Raw genomic sequence first — 24,404 nt, 5'->3', positions numbered from 1 at the left:
GTTTGGATGGGGCTTGACTATATTCTGAAGTGTGTTTGAGATAAACAAAGAAAATATACTCACCATTTACAGCTCCAGTCGCGTATAGAGATAATTCAGGGAAGAAAATATTCCGAAATATTTTTCTTCAATGGCCGAGTAAATGAAGATTATTTGGAGTTAATGGAGGAGATTCAATTGTTCAATTACGTATAAATATGTTCCTAATGTGCTACAGAGAGGTTGTCGAGAGTTTGGGGAGTCGATAGGAGGGTCAGAGAAGCAGAAATCAAGAGTTGATGAAACTTTGTTGCTGCTGCTGCTGCTGCTGATGAAGAACACCAAGAACACGAAAAACGGACTCGCAAGGACAGTCGTTTATGAACAGCGTCTAAGACGCACAACCGTGGGTCGCAGCACAGTCTAAACAGCAGCAGCACTTGTCATTTATCGTTCATTCTGTGACGCTTTGTGTGCGTCGCAGATTACAGTTTACACCATTTTCTCTTCTTCTCATCATTTGTAAACCATTTTTGAGCCATAATAAATTATTTTGAGAGCATTTATACTATGATGAGCTAATTCCCTCGTAACCAAGGCAATGGAGGAAGCTATTCATGCAACATAAATGGGTAACTATTTCATTTAATTATATATTTCACCTAATCGTTGCTTTTGCAGAGTTTTAAATTGTTTGAATGATTGTCTTAATTATTTGTTATTCAGTTTGATAGGTTATGCTTGGTTTAATCTCTTGATAATCTATGCTTAAGGTTTGCAAATAATGTTTGAGAATCTGTATGATTGATAGTGAATTAAAGATAAAAAAGGACTTAAGAATTGAATAGAGTTTTGAAACATTTATCATTCAATTTTGCATAATAGTGGAATCTAGTGTCTTTGTTACCTCTCGCACCCATTGTTAATAATTTTGTATATAATTTTATTAAATCTTTAAATTTAATCTTCACAAGTCCGAGAGTTTGAACCTCATTATTACAACCACGAAAAAATCTTAAATCAATCATGAAGATGATGAATCTGATGATTAGTCTTAACTTGCAATCTTCTTGAACGTTTGAACGTCTTTTTAGTTTTCGTAATATATATCTCACCGATCATTTGAGCATTTTATATACATTAAATTAAGATTTTTGAAAAATCTTTTATTATGTATTTGGTTCTTTTATATTGTGCCGCCGATTGAACTAAATGTACAAATTTCCATGTGCCGCACTCAATACTTCCATTTAGTGGCCTTCGTCTGCAGAAAGAGCTAGACCGTGCAATTTGGAAAATGTGTAATACATTAACGATCAATCCCAAACTACGGTGTTGGCCTCTGACCGCATTCAACTTCATTGCCAGTCCCCAGTATACTAGATTCCTCTGCGTCACCAACATCAGTCTCGTTTGGAATTTAGGGTTTCAGCAAAACTCGCAACTGATTTGACCATTTGTAGAAGATAAGTATCCACTGTGTCTTTGTATATATTCAAGACTTAGGGTTTATCAATTGCACAGATATCCTCTTCCATTCTTGAGTTTCATCGTACAAAAAGAGTTTTAATTATCATCATACCTCATTACAGTATGTCTGACATCAACTTATCTCCTCAAAGCGCATTTCCATCGAGACGGAGAAGTGAAGCACCCAACTTGGTAACAAAGTATTCTTCTCCCCTTTTTTTTGTGTAATCAATGACTGATTGAAGAAAAAATATTTAATGCAGACGAGTCAAGGTGACCGACTTTCCTCTTCATCTCCATATAACCTAAGACCCAAACGAACTGTTAAGATCCCTGCTCGTTTCCAAACTGCTCGTGCGGATGCTGGAACATCTCTGAGTTTGATAAAGATTTTCTTTAAATGAACGTTTCTCCAAATCTCTGTTGAGCTTGAATGGTTTATTGTTGTAGGTTGATATTCATGTTGTCGAAGCGAGAAAGAAAAGAAATGGAAAGTCCGTATATGTAGCTGATGATGACGATTGTGCTGGCGATGATTCAATCAACTCTGTAAATTCCGATCTTGGAGTTTCCGAATATCCCACCGCCATCCTTCCATTTGACATCCCCATGGAAAATTCTTGTCCAGATATTCAGCTCATCGGAGGCTTCATTGTTCCCAAATATTATGCATTGTTGTACACCAAAATCTGGAGGAAGTACGTGCATATTGCCAATACAATAAGTATGGAGAGGTTTTCTTCCAACTCTCTTAACCACAATTGTTGTATTGTTACCCATTATCGATGAAATGAACAAAAAGAATTTGCGGGATGTCAAAAACAAAGAGCTTTATAAGTGGAATGGCATGATCTCGAATTGTGAGCTCTTGAAATTCAACGTGGGCTGGCTTCGTCGTCGTCTTGAGATCATCAAAATTGACAGGGATGCCATTGTTGCTAATATGATCCCCTATTCAACTGCGATCATGGATGAGGAAAGAGCGTTAGCTCTGGATTCAATAAGGGTTGACAAGGAGATTGAGGCTCTGAAGGTGAGACCTGAAAACTTCCAGACGAAGTTGAAGATGATATCTAGTAAGAATTATTTGTTATTGGATGGTGTGCTCTAGATGAGCGTTCATGATTGTTGTTTTGAGTAGGCTTAGGATTTTCTTTTAAGTAAGGTAGAATAACTGATCATGATGTGATGGAATTTTGTTCATTTGATGAAATGTTTAATGAACAAACGGGCATTTTGCGCGCTCTTTGGAGGAACATAAAATTACATTAAAATATGCTTGAATGATGAAAAGGTAATTGTTTTATGTTGATCGGGCGTAATATGCTTTGAGACATTTTTCGTTAATTATATTTCCTCCTATTCCTCCATCAATAGCCAAGATCTTGTAATACCCACCGGATACAGCCTTGATGACTACATATGGCCCTTCCCATTTCGGAGAAAACTTGGGAGCAGACATGTCTTATTGAATGTGCTTTGTTGTTTTTAATACCAAATCTCGTACTTGGAATGTTCGGGTTCTTACCATTTTGTTGTAGACTCTGGAGATCCTTTGTTTGTAGGCTTCCACATATTTCTCCACTTTAGCCCTTCTTGATTCGAGCATGTCCAGTTCAACAATTCTTGAATTAGACATCTCGGCTTCGTCCCATTGTACTCCTCTGTCTGTTGCAATCCTTGCTGAAGGAATTTTGATTTCTGCTGGGAGTATGGCGTCGGCTCCATAGACGAGGGAGTATGGTGAAGTTCCGATCGAGCTTCTTGGTGCGGTTCGATAGGCCCATAAGGCCATAGGAAATTGTTCATGCCACGTTCGAGAATTATCATGAATAGTTCGACTGAGAATTCAGACCAAGGTTTTGTTGGTGCTCTCTGCTTGTCCATTTCCTTGGGATAGTACGGTGTAGAGAAAACTTGTTTGATACCGTTTTCTTTGAGCAATTCTTTCACATGTTTGTTGGCAAAAGGAGTTCCATTATATGTGATGATGTCTTTAAGAACATCGTATCTATATATGATGTATTCTTTGATGAAGTCTGAAAAGGCAAGCGTACCCAAATATACCTCAAGCTAAAACTTTTCCTACCTATAAGTCCTTTCTCCGAAAGTGATTGTCTATGAACTGAGTCGAGACAATACAACTAATCGGTTCACACTTCGTGTGATCGTCTATGGATATGAGATCGAGACAATACAACAACGAAGTATGTTACTTGATAAAAAGGTTCGGACTTCACCAAACACAATAGGATTCACTTATCAAGTAAATAGGAATTAACGTTTGTGTAATTTACTTTAATTATAATAAAATAATTATAATGACACAGCAAGATTTTGTAAACGAGGAAACCGCAAATGCAGAAAAACCCCGGGACCTTGTCCAGAATTGAATACTCTCAGGATTAAGCCGCTTTACAAAATTACACCTAACTTCGTATAGTTGAGACCAAGCAACTAAACCTATAGTTCACCTAGTCCCGTCTGTATTCCCACGCCTCCGACCTTAGTCACGTACTTGGAACAATTCCTTTGGTTCGTATTCCAAACAGTAAAGGAACAACAAATTTGTTTAGTATCAACTCTCTTCAACCCAGTGATATGAGTCGGACAAAGGCTCTTCTGTTTATCTTAACATAAACTCCTTCGTCGGGTCCTTAGATCTATCTTATATTCAATTACTGGAGTAATCGTTTAAGATTAAGCCAACAACACTATTAATCCAAAGAATTGTGTTGATGCCGATCTACTCAATTAATCAATCTAATCGACCAAAAAGATAAACCGATTATTAATATGATCCTCTTTTACCGAAACAAGTATTGTGCACATCAAAGATTATGAGCCCAAAAACCAGAAATTTTCAATATCTTCTTCGTCTTCAAATCTTCTTAGATCTTGAATAATAACCTGTACACAATCACTTGAATCTCTTGTGATCAATCACGCACAGAACAGAGTCTGTTAACAATGGATTATCACAAGATCGTCTTTGGAACTAACAACAATCCAAAGATCCATGTCGAAACTCTGAGCTAATTTGAGTGAATCTTATATCAGAAGAGAAGATTCTCAGGCATAAACAAACTAGGTGCAATCAAAGTCCAATTACCGTTAGTCAATCAAATAATAATAATAAAAAAAGATAAACCGCAATTATCTAGTTTCCCACCAACGGTACATGCTAGAGCTTCTCAATCCCAAAGAAGACTTTAAACTGAGCGGACGTAAGAGATTTCGCCTAATTAGGTTACTCTCCTTTCCGAATAGGCGGCTACACCTGTAACAACACAACAAAGAGGAAGCTTGTTGTTACGAAGGATTAGTTTGCTAGAAAGGAAAACTTCAAGTATTTATAGACAAGGAAGTTTGGACACCAAAGAATTCCCAAAACCGAAAATATTCTCAAGATATTCATTAAAGCACAAATTCGGTTTTCATAATTCCTGGAAATGCTCTGTCCAAAAATAATGATCGAAATCTCTCGGAAATCTCTAATTAGTAAATGTACATTACTAATTTTTATTTCCCTACAAAATGAAGTTAAATACCTTAATTAAAAGATTTTTAACTTATTTATGTTTCGATCCTGGGATTCTCTTCCCTTAGCTATTAAGGAATAACTTTGAACAATTAAATGATAAACATTCATAGCACGTGTTCAAAGTATGTCGACATCCTTACTTTGTAAGATCTCTTTCACACTTACAACCTTGAAACCGATTTGCCATACTTCCAAACAAGTTTAGAATTGGTTCATCTGACTTTCAAGAACTATGCGATTGATCAAATAACATTCAATCACAATCATGGGTTTATCGGTTCTACCAAAACAAGTTTTGGTTCTACCTTCCATGTGAGTATTGTGCATAGTCACACTAGCTTTCCAAAATTCGGTTGACTAGGTACTTGGATCGGTTATATGTAACTTATATGTGTTGCACATGTCCATAGGATCGGTTCCCCTTTGCCTAAAAACGTGTTGCACATGTGAAGCGCCCCCTAAGCTAACATCTGACTAATCCAAGAGATTAACTATAAAATGAGGAACTAACGATCTAAAACATCTATTTAAACATTAAGAAAGAAGTTCTAAGCAAAGATTAACCCAAATCTAAACCCTCTCTGAAATAAATACAAGAACTCCTCTCAAGAGTTACATATTTAATAGTGAGTTGATTTACAAATAAAATATAAACACCAAATAAACATAGCGGAAGCTAACCAACTAACGAAACCAACTCCTCATAGCTTTCATCGCCACGTGGACAACTTAATATGTCTCTGAAACTGAAAGTGGGAATGGGTGAGCACATCATTCCTAAAAGGGGTGCCCCGTAGAAATAACAACTAACTTTCAAGTGATCATTAAAATGATTTAAAGACAATGCAGGTTTTACTGAAAACCGATAAAACACGGAAAACATGTAAAGCATATTAAAATAATAGTAATACTGAAATTATAAAGTTCTACCAACCAATAAACCGGCACACATTCACAACATAAATAGTAGTTGAGCGACGTCCTCCTTCGGAGTAGCAAGGCATGACTGTTGCGGATTCTTCAATGATCATTAAAGCGTCCATGAGGTTTCCGTCCTCAAGTCATAAACGACACGTACCTTACCAGTACCTCATTTCTACGCGCACTCTACATATCAAGTATCTAAAGAAAACAAATGGTAACAACATTATATCCGACTGAAGTGCTTACACAGTGGAGAGTCCACAATCCGCCTACGTGTAAATCCAACAATCTTATATAATATTCTCAACATCATTCTCTCTAAACACCAAAACATAACAAAATAGCTTTTGAAAGTAATTTAAAAGAACAATAAACATTCATGTATGAGACATGTGTTTCCCGTACAGAAATAGGGAAAGTAATATTCGGTGACACGAGTACACACCTAGATAGTTTATTAGTTTGCAGTAATTTTCACTCCTTTAGCGCATAAATACAGATATAACTTTTGGGCAACCACATCACACACCAATCAAAAGGAAACCTTCTCCCTTTCATGCTAACAGTAAGTAAAGATTGTAACCACTTTCCAGTCAATGGAAAGAATCACCTTTTGAAAATAAGTAATTACTCCCAAAACACAGATATTAGTTGTTTCTAAAGATCCAAGCCCATCCCAAAATGTAAAAGAAAACTAGACTGTATTACACACAGATAATATATGCATACAGTATCATATAGTAACAAACATATATGCATCGATTTCACAAAATATAGATTTGTAAAACAATAATGAATACCAGAGAGTTTGTTATCGATTCCCACCTCTTTTGATGACAAGCCTCGCATACCTTGAGATCCATAATCCACTAGTTCATTATTTTGATCGATCGTTGTTAATAAAGAGTAACTGTTAACCTCACAAGCACTATAAACATTAGCCAAAAGGCTCATACAAGGTTCATAACATAATCTCATACAATTCTCTAGTTATAGGCTAAATGAATTATCTAATGGTTCTAAGCCCATTATGGTTCTACACTTTTTCATTATCTATCCTTAGCTCATCTAAAGGTTTACTTATTGAATTGTGTTGGTTCTAAAGTCCATCGGATATGTCTAATGAATATCTACAACTTGCAGAAAGAACCAAAGGTCAATTCGGACCATAAAGGGTCCAATTCATCAATTTAGGAAAAACTATGCCTAAACCCACCACTAATCAAGCCCATTAAGTTAAGGCCTGGTCCATCTAAGTCAACTGACGGTCACTAACGGTCAAACTAACAGTCAAGGTCAACTTAACAGTCAACGTCTAAGTCTAGGTCAAAGTCCAGTCAAATGTCAATTCAATGGTCAACTGGTCCAAGGCCCACTGAGTCAAGTTGGGTCAAGAAAGGTAACTCAGTGAGTAAATACAACTCAGTCAACAAGACTGATTCAGGTTATACAAACCAAGGCCCTTGCACAGGAAACTTCTAATGCGCAATCAAGATGCAATACAAACAATTAAAGTCTACAATTCTATAATCTATATTTTTCATGGACTGCAACTTCAAGTTCACATCACAAGTTCTATTTTCTCTAACTAAAAACATTACTAGCAGCAATACAACCAGATTACACTTTTGAGTCACATTTCAAATCTCTAAATACACACACACTAACATCATCTCCAACTACCCCCATCTGGAATTGTGTCTTCTAAACATTCCGAATCTTGATGCAGACAAACACAAAACCTCTCTAGCCACGGTTTGGGTAAAGTTTCCGGGATTTCATGTTGAATTCTGGATTGAGAAAACGCTATTAGCCTTTGGAAAATCGCTGGGAACTCCCATTGTTGTTGACAAACGCACTTTGGCTCATGAATATGGATATTATGCGGCAGTTCTTATTGATATAAATTTTGCAGAACTTGATACTGATGGAATTCATGTTACGGTTGGAGGGTTGGATTTTTAGCAAACGATAGAGATTCAGAAGAAACCTAAATTCTGCACTAAGTGCAAGATTATTGGTCATCAAGATTCGGAATGCAGGAAAAAGCACAAGAATCAATCTGCTAACACTCAACAACAGGGTGCGGCTCTAGGGTTTCAAGATGTTAGTTCCTCAAATACGCAGGAAAACAATGATGGTAATGCACAAGGTGGACCTGAATGGCAAGAGTCTAGACGAAGGAAAGGAAAAACTGCTCCCATCATTCCTGTAGTACCTGACAACAACCAGGCTACGGGAAACCAGATTAATGATGTGCATGGCGAGCATGGGGTTTCTTTGGCTATATCGGAAACTGATATTCCTAATGGGAATGAGATTGTTGTTGTGCATGGCCAGCATGCAAACGTTAATTCTAATTCTGCTATACTAGAGGAAGGTGAAGTTGAATCGGGGAGTGTTCAAGTGGTTGTAGCAAAACAGTTGCAGGATGAATTAGCTAAGTCTGAAGCTATTTTTCGCTCTTCCTATGTCGAATTGGCAAGAACTAGACAAAGAGAAGAAGCACATGTAGTTTTAGTATCTAGTACTGCTTAGGGTATGCCTAGTTCTAAGCCAACAACGAATTCTGAAGCGAGGGAGGGTAGGAATTCATTAGTTGATAGGACCGATGCTAATTCATCCGACACTCCTTTAGCCGATTCTCTCTATGTTCGTGAAACTATTGTTTCACCAAACTGTTTTGATGTTTTGAATACTGAACTGGAGTTGGATGAGAATAACACAGTGGCAAAGAATGTTAGGGGGCAATATGACTTGCAGGAAGGGTTAACTCCGTTTTTTGATAGTGTTACTGGCAGGTGGACTGCTAGGAAACTTGTTATCATGGCGCGTCAGTCTTCTACTCCTGGGTTTTCAAGGAACTCAGAGAATTTGAATGAACCCAAATCTAATACTGCTTCTAAGGCTAAGACTGGTGATGGGGTACAAAAGGTGGATGCTACAAGGTTAGCAAAACAAGTTAAGTTAAACACTACCAACAAAGTTTCCCAATGAGAGTTGTCTTCTGGAACATTAATGGGATTGTGCGAGATGAAGCACAAGGCAGATTGCGTGAGTTAGTTAAGGAATTTAAACCTGATATTATTGGTATTGTGGAACCAAGAGTTTCAGTTACTTCTAGATCTGTTAGAAGGTTTTCTATTCAGGGTGTCAATAATTCTATTATTCATAATTCCACTAATTCTCGTATTGGGAATCTGTGGGTAATGTGGTCGTTGAATATTGCTGATCCAGTGGTGTTGAACTGTTCACATCAAGCCATAACTATTAGTGTTAACGGTGTTCATATTTCCATTGTTCATGCTAGTTCGGATCAAGTTACTAGAAGAGCTTTATGGAATCAGTTGGATATGGGCGCTCAACGGGTTCCGTGGTTAGTTGTTGGTGACTTTAATTGTGTTCTTCGCAATGAAGAGAAGAAAGGGGGTGCTATTCCAAGGACTACTGCAGTGAATGAATTTAGTGATTGGTTGGACGATAATAGTCTTTTCGAAGCGGAGTCTTTGGGAAGCAAATTCACTTGGTCCAATAGGCAGTCGGGGGTTAGAAGAATTATTAGTAAGCTTGATCGTGCGGTGATTAATGAGTTTTGGTTAAATCGTTTTGAGAATTGGCGGTGTAAAGCTCTTCTAAGGGAAGTTTCTGACCATTCTCCTCTTATTGGTTATCCTTTTGTTAATTCTAGACCTCGTTTGGCGCCTTTTCGGGTTCAAAAGATGTGGTTTGGGCATCCAGATTTTAAGCGAATGGTTGAAGATAGTTGGAAGGTTCCTATTGTGGGTTCTCCAGCTTTTATCTATCCTCAGAAATTAAAGCGTCTAAAAATTGCTATGAAATTGTGGAATCAGGAGGTTTTTGGTAATGTTAATATAAGACTGAAACATGCTAAGCTCAGACTTGAGAGTTCTTTGAGGCTAACGGATGAAAACCCCTCTGATGTGGAAAAATTGAATTTGATGAGAAGTGCAAGTGTGGAAGTTAATGATATTCGTATGAAACAGGCTATTAGGTTGAAGCAAAAGTCTAGAAACAATTGGCTGGTGGAAGGGCTAATAATACTTGTTTCTTTCATAACTCTATTCGTATTTAAAGAAGTAGTAATACTATTTCGGAGTTGGTGGATGATAATGGGGTGATGGTTACTGATTGTGATCAGATTCGGGACCTTATTGTCAATTATTATGAGGCGAAATTTAATGGGGATGATTCTATTCCGGTGGAGGCTCTTTTTGATATTGATCATCCTAGTATTTTTGTTGAGGAATGTGCTAGCATGGATCGGTTGCCTACTCTTGAGGAGATTCATGCGGATGTTTTTGATTTGGGAGCTGATAGTGCGCCTGGTCCGGATTGTTTTGCTGGTTTCTTCTATAGGCATTGTTGGGAGATTATTCGTGATGATTTGGTGAGTGCTATTTTGTTTTTTTGGTCTAATAAATTTATTCCTCACGGTGTTAACTCTAGCCTCCTTATGCTGCTGCCTAAAGAAAGAGGTGCAAATACTCTACGTAACTTCAGGCCTATTGGTCTTAGTGATTTCTTTTTTAAGATTTTTACTAAGATTTTAGCTACTAGGCTTGGTGATGTCTTGGACAAATTAATTTCTGAGGAGCAGGTGGCTTTTATGAAGGGTGGGAATATTCATGAAAACATCAGTCTTGCCTCGGAAATGGTTAATGAAACTCAAATTAGGCGCAAAGAGGGTAATGTGGTTTTAAAACTTGACATAACTCAGGCGTTTGACACTGTTAGTTGGTCTTTCATTATATAGGTCTTTAGAAGATATGGTTTTTCGGAAAATTGGTGTGCTTGGATTTTGCAAATTCTGAAGTCCGCTAGAATTTCAGTGTTGGCTCATGGTAGTCCAGAAGGTTTTTTCAGTATTGATAGAGGTCTTCGTCAGGGTTATCCTCTTTCTCCTCTAATCTTTGTGTTGATTGAAGATGTCTTAAGTAGAAATATTATGAAACTTTTTCGTAGTGGTTGTATGACTCATATGGTTAGCAGAAAAGGTATTGCTCCTACTTTTATTTTTTGCTGATGATATTATGATTTTCTGTAAAGGAAACATGAAGAGTTTGAGAAACCTGGTGGACTTATTGAGTTTGTATCAGCGTGCTTCTGGGCAGACGGTGAGTCGAGAGAAGAGTAAACTCTATTATGGTGGTGGTTCTTTGAATAGAAGATCTACGATTGCTGCTTTTTTAGGGATGCCTATTGCTTATTTTCCGGATAGGTATTGATAGACACATTTTTGTGTTTAATTTGATCTCAATACTATATATTGTTGGCACTCGAGTTTGTACTAATTTTGGTGTTTTATGTATTTGTAGGCACCTTTGGAAAATAAACATTTTTTGGAAAATTCGGCTCGAAAAGTTGGTAAAAGCCCCGGAGGACACGTGTTATTCGGACTCTCATCGTTGGATAAGGGGCACCTCACTTACTAAGGGGAACCCCAGGTCACCCCAAAAGGCATCTGCTATTCGCACCCCAGTACAGGATTAGGGGGAGGTCATCTTCTCCATTTGAATTTTGTTTTTGGCGGGAAAATGGAGAACACTTCTGCAGATTTTTGATCGAATTTTTGAACGTGTTCTAGGGAGATTCAATGGTCGATTTTTGGTAGATAATTGTGATATGGCATATTAAACACACTGTGGGCGTTTGGTTCGACCATAATTGGCTAGAATCAGCTAAACAATTCACGGGTTGAAAACAGGGCAGTTCGTGTATATCACGGGTTTCACGTGATTTGGAGAAGATTCAACGTGTTTTGTGCGTGCATCGAAAAGACCCTCACAGCCTGTTGGAGCATGAAGGAGTTAAATATGTTAATTTAGAGGCTTGAAAACGCGTGAGAAGATGAAACAGGAAAGAAAATATTCCCAGAAATATTTTCTTTACTGCCGAGTTAAAGAGAATTATATGGAGTGAATGAGCGAGATTCGATGGGTCTGTTGGCTATAAATAGGTTGCTTGGGTTGAGTACAAAGGGTGTCGAGAGTCTGGAGGCTGAGGAGAGACAGAGAAGAAGAAATTCGAGTTTTCCCAAACTCGGTTTCTGCTGCTGCTGCTGCTGATGAACATGAAGAACACGAAGAACGGACCTGCACCAGCAGTCGTTTTTCTACAGTAATAACGACTCACACCTGTGGGTCGTACATCAGGCAGACTTATTTGCTACAACGTTTGCGACACAGCTGAAGCAGGCTTATTTTGTCACTGAGGGTCGTAGTTCTCTGGTTTGTAACAAATATAATTGTTACAAACCCGGTTTTATTGTATTTCTCATATTCTCATCATTTGTAAACCATTTTTGAGCATCAATGAAATATTTTGAGAGGTTTTCCAACATGATGAGCGTCTAATTCCCTCGTAACCAAGGCAATGGAGGAAGCTATTCACGCAACATAAATGGGTAACTATTTAATTATATAATTCACCTAATCGCTGCTTTTGCAGAGTTTTAAATTATTTGAATGATTGTCTTAATTATTTGTTATTCAGTTTGATAGGTTATGCTTGGTTTAATCTCTTGATAATCTATGCTTAAGGTTTACAAATAATGTTTTAGAATCTGTATGATTGATAATGAATTAAAGATAAAAGAGGACTTAAGAATTGAATAGAGTTTTGAAATATTTATCATTCAATTTTGCATAATAGTGGAATCTAGTGTCTTGGTTACCTCTCGCACCCATTGTTAATATTTTTGTATATATAATTTTATCAAATCTTTAAATTTAATCTTCACAAGTCCGAGAGTACCTCATTACTACAACATCATTTAAAAATTAATATCAGGTATCTTGGTGTTAAGGTAATGCCAGGTGCTGTGAGGTATCATCATGTTGCCAATGTTGTTGAGCAAATTAAAGATCAATTATCCGGTTGGAAAGGTAGGTTGCTCTCTTTTCAAGATAGAGTTGTGTTGGTAAAATCAGTGATTGCTAGTTACTCGGTTCATAATATGGTTGTTTACAAGTGGCCAAGGAAGTTTGTTCATGAATGTGAGGTTGCCATTCAGAATTTTCTTTGGTCTGGTGATTCTAAGGTGAGTAGATCTTTTGTTGTAGCTTATGACAAAATTTGCGCTCCTTATGATGAAGGTGTTTTGGGTTTAACTCAATTGGGAGTTATGAACAAGGCTCTTCTTATGAGTTTGTGGTGGAAAATTCGTAGCTCTAAGAAGGTTTGGGCTCGTTTTTTACGTGCTAGATTTTTTATGAGAAATGGAAATTTAGTTCATTACATTAAATCTTCCATTCTTCCTGGGATAAAATGGGCTTACTCTTTGGTGGAGGATAACACTAAGGTCTTAATAGGGGATGGGCGTAATACTTCCCTTTTCTATGATGTGTGGGTTGGTGATACGGCTATTGCTGATATTCTTGAAGATTATTCTCTTAATCGTGTTGTTTTAGTGAGTGATATTCTTGTTAACGGTGCTTGGAACTTAATTGAGGACTACCGCAGCACTTTGTTAGCTGCTGGCATTGAGGAGGTGGATTTACCTTTCATTTTGGATGGAGATGATTGTCAGGTTTGGATGCCTAGCACCACTGGTCAGTTCACGGCGAAAGCTGCAAAATCTTTTATTCGTAAGAGATATGGGAAGTTGGAGGGTGCTAACTTGCTGTGGAGACAATCTGTTCACCCTGCATTAGCAGCTAGAAACTGGAAGATATTAAAAGGAGTGTGCTCTACGCTTGATCAAGTCAGAAGCCGGTTCAAAATTCAGGTTGTAAACAAGTGTTGTTTGTGTAATAGCATAGAGGAATCTTTGGATCACTTGCTTTGGCGTTGCAGGTTTGTTGAGATGGCTTGCAGCTGGATTTCAGATATATTTAGGGTGCAATTGCACCTGAATCTGACTACAGCCTACAAGGAAGTTCGTGGAAGAAGTGGCAGACGGTGAGTCGAGAGAAGAGTAAACTCTATTATGGTGGTGGTTCTTTGAATAGAAGAGCTACGATTGCTGCTTTTTTAGGGATGCCTATTGCTTATTTTCCGGATAGGTATTGATAGACACATTTTTGTGTTTAATTTGATCTCAATACTATATATTGTTGGCACTCGAGTTTGTACTAATTTTGGTGTTTTATGTGTTTGTAGGCACCTTTGGAAAATAAACATTTTTTGGAAAATTCGGCTCGAAAAGTTGGTAAAAGCCCCGGAGGACACGTGTTATTCGGACTCTCACCGTTGGATAAGGGGCACCTCACTTACTAAGGGGAACCCCAGGTCACCCCAAAAGGCATCTGCTATTCGCACCCCAGTACAGGATTAGGGGGAGGTCATCTTCTCCATTTGAATTTTGTTTTTGGCGGGAAAATGGAGAACACTTCTGCAGATTTTTGATCGAATTTTTGAACGTGTTCTAGGGAGATTCAATGGTTGATTTTTGGTAGATAGTTGTGATATGGCATATTAAACACACTGTGGGCGTTTGGTTCGACCATAATTGGCTAGAATCAGCTAAACAATTCACGGGTTGAAAACAGGGCAGTTCGTGTATATCACGGGTTTCACGTGATTTGGAGAAGATTCAACGTGTTTTGTGCGTGCATGGAAGACCCTCACAGCCTGTTGGAGCGTGAAGGAGTTAAATATGGTAATTTAGAGGCTTGAAAACGCGTGAGAAGATGAAACAGGAAAGAAAATATTCCCAGAAATATTTTCTTTACTGCCGAGTTAAAGAGAATTATATGGAGTGAATGAGCGAGATTCGATGGGTCTGTTGGCTATAAATAGGTTGCTTGGGTTGAGTACAAAGGGTGTCGAGAGTCTGGAGGCTGAGGAGAGACAGAGAAGAAGAAATTCGAGTTTTCCCAAACTCGGTTTCTGCTGCTGCTGCTGCTGATGAACATGAAGAACACGAAGAACGGACCTGCACCAGCAGTCGTTTTTCTACAGTAATAACGACTCACACCTGTGGGTCGTACATCAGGCAGACTTATTTGCTACAGCGTTCGCGACACAACTTCAGCAGTCTTATTTTGTCACTGAGGTTCGTAGTTCTCTGGTTTGTAACAAATATAATTGTTACAAACCCGGTTTTATTGTATTTCTCATATTCTCATCATTTGTAAACCATTTTTGAGCATCAATGAAATATTTTGAGAGGTTTTCCAACATGATGAGCGGCTAATTCCCTCGTAACCAAGGCAATGGAGGAAGCTATTCACGCAACATAAATGGGTAACTATTTCATTTAATTATATAATTCACCTAATCGCTTTTTGCAGAGTTTTAAATTATTTGAATGATTGTCTTAATTATTTGTTATTCAGTTTGATAGGTTATGCTTGGTTTAATCTCTTGATAATCTATGCTTAAGGTTTACAAATAATGTTTGAGAATCTGTATGATTGATAGTGAATTAAAGATAAAAGAGGACTTAAGAATTGAATAGAGTTTTGAAATATTTATCATTCAATTTTGCATAATAGTGGAATCTAGTGTCTTGGTTACCTCTCGCACCCATTGTTAATATTTTTGTATATATAATTTTATCAAATCTTTAAATTTAATCTTCACAAGTCCGAGAGTTTGAACCTCATTACTACAACATCATAAAAATATTATCATTTTGGCGCCGCCGACGCGGATTTGTGCTTAGGTAGAATTTTTAGGTTTTTATTATTTTTATTATTCCATTTGTTCTTTTTACGTCTTTGGTTGTGTCTTTGTATTACAGGTTTGAAGTTGGATACTAAAGACCTTGGAATCAAAGCTTAAAGCTAAAAGAGAAGGAAAAAAGACAAAGCAAAAAAATAAAGAAAAAAGAGAGAAAAAAAAGAGAGAGAATTTTTTTTTTATTTTTTTAAGAGACTTTCCATTTTTTGTAATTATTATATTATTTTTTGTATTTCTTTTCATTGGACTGGACTTTGGACAATTTATTTTAATTTTAAACCCTACGGAAGGGTTATAAAAAAAAAATTAAATATAAACTGTTTGCAGGGAAGGACGACGATTACAATATCGTCTCGGCCCCTCGGGTTCGCACACTGACACCGGAGTCAGTGGCCCGAGTCGACTACACGGTTCTTCGCCCGTCTGGTACGGGAGGTAAACTTCTAAACACCCGCGAATCTCCTGTCAGCGGGTTTACTGTCTGCCTTAAGGTGATTATATGTTGAGGACTGAACCGGCTGCTTTAATTTCCTAGTAAAGGGCAAGAACTGGCCATATAAGATAAGGGTTCGGATTTCATCACCGTTCCCTTCTTGCCCGCCTTAGGTAAACGAAACCTAACGCGAACCCAAGCTTAAAATTTGATTAGAACGAGACCGATAGGGTAACGAGCTTAGTAGGAAAGTCGTTCGAAAAATATTGGTTACTCTTTTAGCATACTTCGAAGTTCATGATGGTTTCTGTGAGTTGAATGCGTGACTGCGCCGCCTTGTGATAGCGGTGAGGCCTTGGGTATCAAAGCTCCACTGAGCTTCCCTCGCCTCAATTCAACTTACTTTGACTCGGATTGATTCCAGAGGGGTTTGCTTAAATTGTAACGAATTCCCTTTCGAAGGATTAGAAGCTGGTCTAGAAACAATCTAAGTGGAGCCATCATGCTTTTTGTTTGCTAGAAATCAGTAGGTTTGATTTGGTCGAGTCAGCCTTGTTTGTGATTGTGTAGAATTCCCTTGCAATTAAGAATGTCGAACTGGTATGACAGAAGCCAATACAATGAGTATCGATCTGAATTTGAATATGGACATCATCATTTTTATGACCATGGTGGGAATAGTAGTTGGGAACGCCAACCTTTTCAAGGTTATGGTTCATACCATGGTGAGCCCAATTACTATCCACACGCGAATTGGTCTTACGAGCAAGAAAATCAGGAACACTGTAGTACTGGTTACTCGTTTTTGGAAACTAGTCCTGATTATGATATTTCTGAACCTGTTCCATCTCTAGAAGAGACCCAACAACGGATTGAAAGGACGTATAAACGTTTAGTTGCAATGAATAGTTCAAAAGAAGAGTGTACACGATATTCTGAGATGATAAACGAGAGTGGTAAACGTATAAGTGTTATGCTCAGTGAAATTCAGGCACGTCTAGAGGCAGAAAATGAACAGTTGGCTAATGCTGCTCGAAATAATCTAAATTTCCAAAATAGGGTTTCTAATTCTACCCTTGATATCAATAGTGAATATTTGCCTAATTTAGAGGACGAGGCTAGAATAAAAGACACTACTTATTTAGATAAGGTTCAATCATCTTTGTACTATTATGATGATGAGGATAGTAGTAATGAAGAATCTGAAATATGTAGGCATAGTAATCAGGAATCTATTAATCCAATTGAGCTTTATAATGATTATATTATTTCTAGTTCAAATCCAAATAATTTTTATGATTATTCACCTATTCAAAAGGACGAGGATTTGATTAGGGATACCACCGTTTTAGACGATGTAGTTTTTCCTTTTGATTACGAAGCCGATAGTGGTTTAGAGGAACGGGTTTATTCCGAAAATGTTTAGAGTCTAGCGACTTAGAAACAATAGTATTAGATGAAGAAGATATACCCGTAGAGAGATGAGGATGAACCCGACTTAGAAGAATCAATTGACCATTTTCGGGAATCCGATGACCTAGAAATTAGGGAAGTTGTGACTAGTCTTTCTAGAGACACAGAAAACTCTAAGTTTGGGGGTGATTATCATTATCCGTGCGCTTTAACTCTTAAAAAGTTCCCTCGTGTAGGACTTGACATTTGTTCCTCAACCATCTTACAGGATTATCTTCGTATACTTTTTCCTGAACCTAATGATGTCCAAAGAGAAGCTCAGTTGTTAGAAACCCATCCTATGGTTGATGTGGTTGACCCAGGCTATGATACCAAGATTGACTTTGTTTTCCCACCAACAAATTTTCTTCCAATTGCGGGAACATTTGATTTTAAAATGTGTCGGTTATTAAGTTTTGAGACTAAACCTAATTACTTTAGGAGAATAGGGTCGACACATTTTCTTAAGGAAGACCAACTCTTTCATTGTGGTCAGTTTGTGAGTCAAGTCTAATTGACTTTAAGGATCCGCAGTTGTTCAGGTTATTGTTATGTGCTTCTAAGTTCCTACTTGAGTATTTCCAGACTCTACAACCTGATCTTAAGAATCCTTCTTTTGAGGAAGTCCAGCCTATGAAAGCATTTTATTTAGACCCTTTTATAGAGCCTGAACCTGAGCCACAACTAGAGATAGTTGTCTTAAACAAAAAGTTAAATAAGGGTATGTTCGGTATCTTCTTGGTCTGTTGCAGTTTCCTCTTCTTGTGGTTAGCACTTTTTGATCCAGATGACCCACAATTATTCCGGCTACTTCTATATGATTCTATGAGGTGACTAATTCCTTCTGATGTATGGCTAAAGACTTTAAACTTAGCACTTCTTGGGAGGTAACCCAATCTCATGCAACATGGTAATATATTTCTTTAACCCTATTGCTTCAGATGGTAACAGTTTCTCCTTGTTCATATGCTTTTAATTTTATCTTTAGAACATTGAGGACAATGTTAGATTTAAGTTTGGGGGTATGAGAGAAACTTTTTAGTTGCATTTTTGAAACTTCTAGCGTCACATGGTATCCGGTTAGCTAAGTTTACATACTGTTTCTCACCGAAAAGATAGAAATTGGAATGCTAGGGATAACAACTTATTGAGACATTAGAGAAAAAGACATTGAGATCCTTGAAATTCAGGAGAGAACTTGTTCCTTTTATAGGGTAACCGTGATGGACCTAACCATACATGATGGAAATGCAAGTAGGTCAGGGAAATGCCAGAAAGACAAAGCAACCTCACAATGTAGTCTTAGTTACTGGATTGCGACTCTCTCTCAGTAGAAACTTATCATCATCAACAAGCGGAGCGACATCAAAATCTATGAAGAAAGTGAAGACGTTTTAGGTTTAGAAGCAACAATAGAAGAGAATAATTAAAAAAATCAAAGTTGAAGTTATAAGAGCAAATGATATAAGTTGTTAGAATCCATGATACCAAGACATCACAAGTTGCGAAGATCCAAGTTTTGAAAGTCCTTCTCTCATGGCCATGTAAATTTTTGTCTTGTAATTTTTTGTTCATCCAAAAAAAAAAAAAAAAAAAATGAAACATCATTACGTTCTTTTTGTTCAATAAGGCCATAGGGAAGAAGAAATTTATAAGTCAAGCAAGAAATCGAAGAGAAGAGTTAATTGTCAAGGTTCTATGAGGTTCGAGAGTTTATCATCAACAGTTGAAGACCGAAGAAGACGTTATTTCTACTGAGCACTGTGAGAGAGTCGAAGAAAGATGCATTGGTTGCTTTGTTAGTCTGCTTTCAATCTGGCACAAGATCTTTCTAGCACTGGTTTAACTCATCACACGTAATTAGTCCAGCTGTGTAGCAGATGTCCCTCTCATTTTTATCTCTCTCCTAATCTTATCCAGCTGTAAAGCAGCGGACGCATCTTACAATGTTTATCTAGTTGTGTAGCGGATATCTCTTTATCTAGCAGTGGTGCGGATGTGTATCCACTTTTCTTCAGTCAGCTTTAGAGTTGACACCTTTAATTTCTCTGGCATTTTTCTTACTTGGAGATAGGTTGAGAATATGTATGTCCTCATAGCTCTTTGGATACTTGTGACCAATTAGGAGTAAAGGTTTTGTGGGTACACCTCTGGTAAACCCTCCGGAGACAACACTCCGCCGCTAGGGCCACCTAGCGGTTTAACGGCCTGCTGCACGTGCTAAGTGTAGTCTTTTTATCTTTTCAAAAATAAACTTTGCTCGAGGACTAGCAAATAATAAGTTTGGGGGTATTTGATAGACACATTTTTGTGTTTAATTTGATCTCAATACTATATATTGTTGGCACTCGATTTTGTACTAATTTTGGTGTTTTTATGTGTTTGTAGGCACCTTTGAAAAATAAACATTTTTTGGAAAATTCGGCTCGAAAAGTTGGTAAAAGCCCCGGAGGACACGTGTTATTCGGACTCTCACCGTTGGATAAGGGGCACCTCAATTACTAAGGGGCACCCCAGGTCACCCCAAAAGGCATCTGCTATTCGCACCCCAGTACAGGATTAGGGGGAGGTCATCTTCTCCATTTGAATTTTGTTTTTGGCGGAAAAATGGAGAACACTTCTGCAGATTTTTGATCGAATTGTTGAACGTGTTCTATGGAGATTCAATGGCTGATTTTTGGTAGATAGTTGTGATATGGCCTATTAAACACACTGTGGGCGTTTGGTTCGACCAGAATTGGCTAGAATCATCTAAACAATTCACGGGTTGAAAACAGGGCAGTTCGTGTATATCACGGGTTTCACGTGATTTGGAGAAGATTCAACGTGTTTTGTGCGTGCATGGAAGACCCTTACAGCCTGTTGGAGCGTGAAGGAGTTAAATATGGTAATTTGGAGGCTTGAAAACGCGTGAGAAGATGAAACAGGAAAGAAAATATTCCCAGAAATATTTTCTTTACTGCCGAGTTAAAGAGAATTATATGGAGTGAATGAGCGAGATTCGATGGGTCTGTTGGCTATAAATAGGTTGCTGGGGTTAAGTAGAAAGGGTGTCGAGAGTCTGGGGGGCTGAGGAGAGACAGAGAAGAAGAAATTCGAGTTTTCCCAAAATCGGTTTCTGCTGCTGCTGATGATGATGAACATGAAGAACACGAAGAACGTACCTGCACCAGCAGTCGTTTTTCTACAGTAATAACGACTCACACCTGTGGGTCGTACATCAGGAAGACTTATTTGCTACAGCGTTTGCGACACAGTTGAAGCAGTCTTATTTTGTCACTGAGGGTCGTAGTTCTCTGGTTTGTAACAAATGTAATTGTCACAAACCCGATTTTATTGTATTTCTCATATTCTCATCATTTGTAAACCATTTTTGAGCATCAATGAAATATTTTGAGAGGTTTTCCAACATGATGAGCGTCTAATTCCCTCGTAACCAAGGCAATGGAGAAAGCTATTCACGCAACATAAATGGGTAACTATTTAATTATATAATTCACCTAATCGCTGCTTTTGCAGAGTTTTAAATTATTTGAATGATTGTCTTAATTATTTGTTATTCAGTTTGATAGGTTATGCTTGGTTTAATCTCTTGATAATCTATGCTTAAGGTTTACAAATAATGTTTTAGAATCTGTATGATTGATAATGAATTAAAGATAAAATAGGACTTAAGAATTGAATAGAGTTTTGAAATATTTATCATTCAATTTTGCATAATAGTGGAATCTAGTGTCTTGGTTACCTCTCGCACCCATTGTTAATATTTTTGTATATATAATTTTATCAAATCTTTAAATTTAATCTTCACAAGTCCGAGAGTACCTCATTACTACAACATCATTTAAAAATTAATATCAAGTATCTTGGTGTTAAGGTAATGCCAGGTGCTGTGAGGTATCATCATGTTGCCAATGTTGTTGAGCAAATTAAAGATCAATTATCCGGTTGGAAAGGTAGGTTGCTCTCTTTTCAAGATAGAGTTGTGTTGGTAAAATCAGTGATTGCTAGTTACTCGGTTCATAATATGGTTGTTTACAAGTGGCCAAGGAAGTTTGTTCATGAATGTGAGGTTGCCATTCGGAATTTTCTTTGGTCTGGTGATTCTAAGGTGAGTAGATCTTTTGTTGTAGCTTATGACAAAATTTGCGCTCCTTATGATGAAGGTGTTTTGGGTTTAACTCAATTGGGAGTTATGAACAAGACTCTTCTTATGAGTTTGTGGTGGAAAATTCGTAGCTCTAAGAAGGTTTGGGCTCGTTTTTTACGTGCTAGATTTTTTATGAGAAATGGAATTTAGTTCATTACATTAAATCTTCCATTCTTCCTGGGATAAAATGGGCTTACTCTTTGGTGGAGGATAACACTAAGGTCTTAATAGGGGATGGGCGTAATACTTCCCTTTTCTATGATGTGTGGGTTGGTGATACGGCTATTGCTGATATTCTTGAAGATTATTCTCTTAATCGTGTTGTTTTAGTGAGTGATATTCTTGTTAACGGTGCTTGGAACTTAATTGAGGACTACCGCAGCACTTTGTTAGCTGCTGGCATTGAGGAGGTGGATTTACCTTTCATTTTGGATGGAGATGATTGTCAGGTTTGGATGCCTAGCACCACTGGTCAGTTCACGGCGAAAGCTGCAAAATCTTTTATTCGTAAGAGATATGGGAAGTTGGAGGGTGCTAACTTGCTGTGGAGACAATCTGTTCACCCTGCATTAGCAGCTAGAAACTGGAAGATATTAAAAGGAGTGTGCTCTACGCTTGATCAAGTCAGAAGCCGGTTCAAAATTCAGGTTGTAAACAAGTGTTGTTTGTGTAATAGCATAGAGGAATCTTTGGATCACTTGCTTTGGCGTTGCAGGTTTGTTGAGATGGCTTGCAGCTGGATTTCAGATATATTTAGGGTGCAATTGCACCTGAATCTGACTACAGCCTACAAGGAAGTTCGTGGAAGAAGTGGCATGATTAAGGAGCTCTGGCTTCTTGCTGTTTTGGTGGTGAGATCTGAACTGTGGCAAACACGTAACCGTTTTGTTTATGATAACAAAAAGGTTAGATGGAGCTTCTTTAAAACTACCGTGTTCAACCAAATACAAGAATACTCAGGACGTCTCAAGGGCTATATGTATAATACGGTTGATGATTTGAGAATCCTGGATTTTTTCAAGGTTCGTCATAGGCAGGTGAAGCTTCATGATCCTGTTGAGTGTAGATGGGTTCCTCCGGAGGTGGATGAACTTATGTTGTGTTGTGATGGTGCGGCTCGAGGGAATCCAGAAGTTGTTGGGGCTGGTGTAGTTGCGCGTGACCATGATGCTAATGTTATTGGAGTTATGAGTATAGTTTTGGGCGTAATGACGAATTACATTGCTGAAATTTCAAGTATTATAATTGGTATGGAATGGGCGCTTCAATGGGGCTACTCCAAAGTTTGCATCCGCTCAGATTCGTTGAGTGCAGTTATGACTTTTACTACTTCTAATCTTCCTTGGTTTGTTATACAACGTTGGAGTGAAGTTTCTTCTCATTATGAGACTATTCGTTTTGATCACACATATAGAGAGGCTAATTTTGCTGCTGATAAGATGGCTAAGAGAGGGTGTATTCTTACTAATGAGGAGGGAAGACATTATCTAGGAAAACCTGATTCTTGAACTCTATTGAATTACCAAATGTATCTTATTTTCGTTTCAAATAAGTAGCAAGTTTTTGGGTTTTTCTGACCTCTTTTCTTGCTTTTCATTTTGTTTTGTAATCTAGTTAATAATACATATTTAGATTTACCAAAAAAAAAAAGTATACACCTAGATAGTTTATTAGTTGGCAGCAATTTTCACTCCTTTAGCGCATAAATATAGATATAACTTTTGGGCAACCACATCACACACCAATCAAAAGGAAACCTTCTCCCTTTCATGCTAACAGTAAGTAAAGATTGTAACCACTTTCCAGTCAATGGAAAGAATCACCTTTTGAAAATAAGTAATTACTCCCAAAACACAGATATTAGTTGTTTCTAAAGATCCAAGCCCATCCCAAAATGTAAAAGAAAACTAGTTTGTATTACACACAGATAATACATGCATACACTATCATATAGTAACAAAGATATGCATGGATTTCACAAAAGATAGATTTGTAAAACAATAATGAATACAAGAGAGTTCGTTATCGATTCCCACCTCTTTTGATGACAAGCCTCGCATACCTTGAGATCCATAATCCACTTGTTCGTTCTTTAGATCGATCATTGTTAATAAAGAGTAATTGTTAACCACAAAAGCACTCTAAAGATTAGTCAAAAGACTCATACAAGGTTCATAACATAGTCTCATACAATTCTCTAGTTATAGGCTAAATGAATTATCTAATGGTTCTAAGTTATTATAGTTCTACACCTTTTCATTATCTATCCTTAGCTCATCTAAAGGTTTACTTATTGAATTGTGTTGGTTCTAAAGTCCATCGGATTTGTCTAATTGATATCTACAACTTGCAGAAAGAACCAAAGGTCAATTCGGACCATAAGGGTCCAATTCATCAATTTAGGAAAAACTATGCCTAAACCCATCCACTAATCAAGCCCATTAAGTTAAGGCCTGGTCCATCTAAGTCAACTGACGGTCACTAACGGTCAAACTAACAGTCAAGGTCAACTTAACAGTCAACGTCTAAGTCTAGGTCAAAGTCCAGTCAAATGTCAATTCAACGGTCAACTGGTCCATGGTCCACTGAGTCAAGTTGGGTCAAGAAAGGTAACTCAGTGAGTAAATACAACTCAGTCAACAAGACTGATTCAGGTTATACAAACCAAGGCCCTTGCACAGGCAACTTCTAATGCACAATCAAGATGCAATACAAACAATTACAGTCTACAATTCTATTATCTCCATTCTTCATGGACTGCAACTTCAAGTTCACATCACCAGTTCTATTTTCTCTAACTACAGACA

General features: G+C 37.6%; 2 protein-coding genes across 2 annotated transcripts; both read left to right on the top strand.

Annotated features, from left to right (window-relative positions):
• The first annotated feature begins 8,910 nt into the window (after positions 1–8,910).
• Positions 8,911–13,841, top strand: LOC113356225. Its single transcript, XM_026599297.1, has 7 exons — positions 8,911–9,506; positions 9,606–9,929; positions 10,013–10,325; positions 10,470–10,667; positions 10,752–10,932; positions 10,985–11,156; positions 12,728–13,841. Exons 1-7 carry the CDS (start codon positions 8,911–8,913, stop codon positions 13,839–13,841), a joined length of 2,898 nt encoding a protein of 965 aa, XP_026455082.1.
• Positions 13,842–21,327: 7,486 nt separating this feature from the next.
• Positions 21,328–23,105, top strand: LOC113356215. The gene is made up of 2 exons (XM_026599285.1): positions 21,328–21,558; positions 21,723–23,105. Exons 1-2 carry the CDS (start codon positions 21,328–21,330, stop codon positions 23,103–23,105), a joined length of 1,614 nt encoding a protein of 537 aa, XP_026455070.1.
• The last annotated feature ends 1,299 nt before the right edge of the window (positions 23,106–24,404 follow it).

The sequence above is a fragment of the Papaver somniferum genome, chromosome 1 (genome assembly GCF_003573695.1).
Source record: "Papaver somniferum cultivar HN1 chromosome 1, ASM357369v1, whole genome shotgun sequence".
In the NCBI taxonomy this organism is placed as follows: Eukaryota; Viridiplantae; Streptophyta; class Magnoliopsida; order Ranunculales; family Papaveraceae; genus Papaver; species Papaver somniferum.
This window is presented reverse-complemented; position numbering and strand designations above follow the sequence as displayed.